The sequence below is a fragment of the Marmota marmota genome, unplaced genomic scaffold, assembly GCF_001458135.2.
Source record: "Marmota marmota marmota unplaced genomic scaffold, marMar, whole genome shotgun sequence".
Lineage (NCBI taxonomy): Eukaryota > Metazoa > Chordata > Mammalia > Rodentia > Sciuridae > Marmota > Marmota marmota.
The window spans coordinates 1,499,169-1,505,050 of NW_026000137.1; the positions used below are offsets into that span (position 1 = coordinate 1,499,169).

At 43.4% G+C, this 5,882-nt stretch overlaps 1 protein-coding gene across 1 annotated transcript in view; it reads left to right on the plus strand.

The window, feature by feature from the left end:
* Window positions 1–2,763: 2,763 nt before the first annotated feature.
* The window catches only part of Paxip1 (PAX interacting protein 1), a 49,974-nt gene continuing 46,855 nt past the window's right edge, over window positions 2,764–5,882 (plus strand). Inside the window, exon 1 of the mRNA XM_048785399.1 lies at window positions 2,764–2,820. Coding sequence (XP_048641356.1) covers window positions 2,764–2,820 — 57 coding nt within the window. The remainder of the gene's footprint in view (window positions 2,821–5,882) is intronic.

Consider the following 5,882-nt stretch of genomic DNA (forward strand, 5'->3'; position numbering starts at 1 on the left):
TCCCTCTTGTCATAAGCTTTCCAATTATTGAAAATTAAGTAACTCCCTATAGAGGAGAAATCATTAAATATATAGTAAATAATGAGGTTAATTAATTTAACCCTTCTAATTAGGAAACTAATTAAATCAGAAAATTAAAACTGACACAAGACATTAAGATTTGGAAGTTCTGAATTTAGATCTAACAATTGTCTCTTTCAATTCAACCAACTTCAAAAGGGCCTTGTGCATGTGAGGCAAGCACTCTACCAACTGAGCTATATCTCCAGCCCCTCCTTTTAAATTTTTTATAGAATAAGTCCAAAAAAGATGGATGGGTTTAGCTTAAACTCAGCTAGTAACTGTGGCCATGAGCAAGTCACTTAAATTCTATGGGCCTCATTTTTCTCATCCTTAGTGTGTTTTAGAAGTGAGACTGACTCCTGTCCAGTGGTTGAATCAGGGTGGGAGGGACATAAACCCAAACTGGCCACATGATGGGCCATGGTCCCAATAGGACCTTCTGAGAACCCAGTGAAAGGCGTCTCCAAGGCCTGGTGGAGAGAAGCTTTCACCCAGGCTTTCTGCCTACCATTTAGGTGGCCAGCACCTCTGCACCTGACTTAAAGCAGGGACTCAGGACCATGTTCTGCTGGTACATGGTAACTCAGAAGTTAGCTGGTGATCAAAGCTGAACAGAGGAACAGGGAAGGAGTCCTGCCCCGAGGCATCTCCCTGATGCTCTGATCCACAAACTGCTGCATGCCTCACATTTCTCCCCAGCTACATGGGCACCCATGGCAGTTATCCTCTCCAGGTTCCAGTGGTATGCTGGGAGGACAGGGGCTCAGCTAAGCCCCAGAGGGGCCACATCTGGAGTTGCTGTAGAGGTCCAGTGAGTTCCTGGATTATCGCCCCAGGTTGACTGACTTCTCTGGGGAGCGAATGACTATACAGTGTGAGCCCAGGTTCACTTTTGTGTCAAGAAGGACGATTAGCAGATTTCATGGCTGCCCTCAGTTACTTGCTGCCACTTGGGCAGAATCTTCTGCTCACTGCATCATGACTTGCAGTGCCTCCCAGAGGGAGTAAGAGTGGCTGCCACACTGATGTCAGCCCTGGCAATGAGGATAGGCAGTGGGATGCAGGTGAGTTCCGAACAGACTATGTAGAACTACCCCATGACCCTTTGTTATGCTTCTTCCTCAGCTGCCAAAGCTGTGCTCACCTCTGCTGAGCACAGGGAAGACGACTCAGGGACAGAGCTGTGCTCGTCTTGCAACCAACAAGGAGTGGGAAGTGACCTTTGCAGGGAACCACTGAAACCTGGGAGCTGCCCACCACACAGCCTAGTGAAGCTGTCAGATGACCCACTCTGGTCCAGATGACCACTGGACTTGTGTGATGCTGACAGGAAAAAAAGCAAACAAACACTAAGCACGTCCTAAAAAATAAAGAACGGAACTAACTATCTTGGCAGAATAATCACGCAGTTCTGTAACAGTTACAAGTCCTGTGGTTTGGTATGCTGTTTGACTTAAATAAATTCTAAACATGGTCCAATATTTTAATCTTTTAGCTTCATTTTTGACTTCTGTCCCTCCCATCACAGCAAAATGTGTTTTTCAGGTGTCTCTCTCACTCTTCCTACCTGTTAACATCTGAAAGCTATGGGCAAATGGAATGCTTGCATGCACATTCCTATAACTCAAGAGTGAAAATTTTTGTTTGGGGACTGTCCTTTAGGGATGCCCAGTTATTGGTTTCTTAGGGCTGCTGTAGCAAAAATCACACACTGGTTAGCTTGAAACAACAGAAACTTACTCTCAGTTCTGGAGGTAAGAAATGAAGGAAATGGCAGGGCCTTGCTCTCTCAAGGCTTGAGGGAAGAATCACTCCTACTCCATTTCTATCACTGCTTGGCATCTTCCCTAAGTATTCAAATTTAATGTTTCTTATAAGGACACAAGTGATCAGATTTAGGGCCCACCCTAATCTGGTATAACCTCATTTTAACTTGTGCAAAGACCTTATTTCCAAATAAGTCTACATTTACAGGCAGGGGTAGAATCTTAGTTAAGACTTAATAATATCTGTTGGGAAAACATAGTTTAATCCCCAAGAGTAAGCAGTGAATCCTACAGCCAGGCTGTCATGAGGTTCTTAACTTCACATGGCTAGTAAACTATGGGATTATTAGGTCTCAATGCAACAACCTCTTCTGGTGATGGGACTCCACGATCTTCACACACAGGACACAAGTTTTTCATTATTCCCTAGCTTTTAACCTTACATCAAATCATTGATGATGTACTATCTAAAATGTGCAAAATTTTATTCCATCAGTACCAGCATTCTGGCCTCTTCCTCCCGTCTGTGACTCCCCTCTGCCCACCTATCCAAGCATCCTCAGCAGCGCACAGGGACCTCTCGCACGATTAATCCATCAGTGTTTGGCTCATGTGTCCACATGTTTGTTAGTTTTTCCAGGACAGACAATATTTTTTTTAATATTTATTTTTTGTAGTTGTACACAATAACTTTATTTTATTTATTTATATGTGGTGCTGAGGATCGAACCCAGGGCCTTGAACATGCAAGGTGAGTGCTCTACCGCTGAGCCATATCCCCAGCCCCAACAGACAATATTTTAAAGTAAGAAACCTTGCTATCCCTTTGAGGTTTAATGTCCATTATAACAGGGCCATAATAAGGACACCTGTACTCAGAATTACCTGAGAGTTTATGAAGGGACTACTCACGAAGGTGTAGGCAGAGTGAACAATGGGGAAGGAACCTGGGGAAAGAATCAAGGAGACCTCACCCCCCTTAGGTCCAGAGGTAAGGATGTCCAGGCAGGGAAGAGGGATCATGTAGAACAGGGTCTTTTGCCAGTTCAAGGTGACCTCCCAAGGTAGGTGGGAGATCAACACACTATGACCTCCCTCCCACCCCTCAGTTCTCAAGTTCCTGCTGGAAGTCCCCATGGGTCAGATTCAATTCAAGCCCGAGTACCAGGGAGACCATTTGTGTAATTTATTTGAGTCAGCTACTAGGGTAGAAATCAGTGAAGGATAGTTTAGATCTGAGGGTGGGCAGTCAAATGAAAGATACCCAACATTGGTTACAGGCCTGTGATAAACACCGATTGCAAAAATGAACCTAGAGGTTTACTTTGTAAAAAGACTATGAATCTTTGTCATATAAAACAAATAACCCCAATTCAATAAATACTGAGTAATTAAGGATTTTTTTAAAAAGTTATCTTCAAAAACTTTCATTTTATTTTGTATTCTCAAATCTTATTTTGTAGATTTTTTTCTTTAAAAACCATAAATTACAGAAATTGGCAATGCCATTTCTTAGACACACAGGAAGACCCAGCTCCCCTGCAGTTGAGGTTGGGGTCATAAGCCTAGGTTCTGGCCAATGCAAGTGGCTGGAGATGAAAACGTGTTATCTTTCAGGGGTTTCAAAAGTGCCTGCCTGGTTCAGAATCAGTGATTCAAATCCTCTTGACCAATGCGCTCTGAGCTCAGGCACTGTGCTCAGGGATGGGAGTTTCTGATCTGAAAGCACGGGATGGTATCACATTATTCATTTTTGTCATATAAAGCAAGTAACCCCAAATCCAATAAATATCTATTAAGTAATTAAAGATTTTAAAATTATCTTTACTGCATCCTATATGTACTCCTATCTTGAGAGGATTTGCTTCATCAAAGCATCGTTTGTAATTGTTAAACTGGAAGTGGTGAATGTGCAACACAGAATTAAATTATGGAAGGCTGTGAACTGAAGTTCTCTGTAGGGGCTGCACTTTTATTTGGGAGCTTCTTGGAGCACAGAGTTCATTAAGAAGCCAAGACTATACTGGACTACCTTGGGACCCTTTTAACACACTTTTTGTTGGCCTTGGTGTCTGACTTTGCATCTTTATGGCCACGGGATAAATGTATGCTAAGCTTGATGAACCTGTGGCCTCTCCCAACCTTAAGGCTGGGAAATGAGACAGGAGACAGCCCCTGAATTCCCTGGAACACATCCAAATCTTGCAGGTTTCCCAGCTCCTTGACAGTCTGCTTACTGATGACTCCACCTATTTCCTGTGGTCTATAAGAGCTTGCCCAATCTTCTCCATGGGGAACTGCATCTCTCCAGGTAACTGGAGTTGACTACCTAGGGCATGGTCATTCATATTTGGCTCAGAATAAACAATTATTTTTATTTCCTCAAAGCAGAATTGTTATTTTCCATTAGCAAGTCAAACAATGGAGTATCATGTATCTATTAAATGATCTATTATTTACAGACAAGGAAGGCCATTCTTGACATTTTCTTTCTCTTGAAGGGCAAAAGAAATGCATGGTGTGTGACCTTTTTTTAAAGGAAGAATACATCTATATCAAACAGTCTAGAAGGATCTCAACAGGAATTTGGGGTAACTTGTGCTTTTTCAGTTTTCCTACACTGCACAACTAGTGGTAGCACTGAGCTCTCAGAACCAATTTGTTGAAACCTCCCCACAAAGGATGCCCTTTGGGTTTCTGACCTTTCCTGTGATGAAACTCTGGCCTATGTCTCTAACTTAAGTGGTCTGTCCTTCTCATGTAAGACTGAGTGTGGTGACCTATAAATCCAGGCTAAAGAGTTATTAAACATTAATATCTAACTTTAGGGGGTCTGTGTCTAGCTAAACTGAACAGACCATGAAACTAAGAGACTGTGGTATTCAATATAAAAATTCATTTTAAAAAAGCCATTTGGAAATTCTTATCTAAATAATGGTCTCAGGTTTATCTCAGTAGGTACTATTCTAAATATTCTCAATCCTACTTTGACTTTTCCTTAGTTATCTAAATTTCTAAGAGGAAACGAAAAACATATCACTATATTTACCAAATTAGCAGTAAGCAGGCTGTTTATTCACTTAAGGTTATCAAGCAAAATGATCATGCTTGGAATTTATTTGGAAAAACTCAAAATTCATCTACACTAGGGTTATTATATTTGGGGTGGTATATGCCTCCAAATCACAAAAGATGTGAAGCTTCCAGAAATGAAATATTACCCTAAAGTGGGTCATCTTTTAAGTGTTACAAAAATCAGTGATAAGATCTAGCTATCCAGAATATAAAATGGAAGCCTCCATGGGGCATTTTTCCTGTAACTTTGCAGTTGGACATTCCATATTATAGATGTGGACCCTGTCTTAAGATGGTGTTTTTATGAGATTTACTGTTTATCATTGAAACTTCAATTTCCATTCTTCATGACTACAGGATGTCAGTTTTTAAAAGATGTCAGTTTATCTATTATACAAATGAATTTTTTTCAAGTAACAATTTTATTTTTCAATACTCGTGGGTAGTGGCTGAGACCCAGTGAAATGAGTGCTCTGCGTGACGATTCTGAATGCCTCCAGGCCTGCCCGGGGCGCGCAGTGAGACCCCGTGCACATTCGGGAAGGTCGATGGGAACGTCCACGAGGACTCCCAACCTGGCCTTGCCGAAGGTCATAAATTGCTTTAACCTGAAAACCCCCGGCTGAGGTCCACCTCCAGCCTCAGCCTGAAACCACGCACGCCTTTCTGCTAGCCGAGCGTAACCGAGCGCACCGAGGGCTAAGTGACCCTTCGCTCACGCAGGCCAACACAAAGGCATGCGGTCTGGGGACCCAGGACCGTCGCGCCGACGCCGTCTCCACTCAACCCTTCCCTGGGCCCTGGAGGCTCCGGCGCCGGGCAAACTGCGCGTCATCCTGCAGGCGGGCGCCGTTCTCGGCATCTGTAAAGGTCTGCCAGGCTCAGCCTAGTGGCCTCGGGCTGTTCAGGGGGACCACCGCGAGACAACAATGCGGCGACCACCAAGCGCCAAGCACCTTCGGCCGCGCGCCGGGCCCT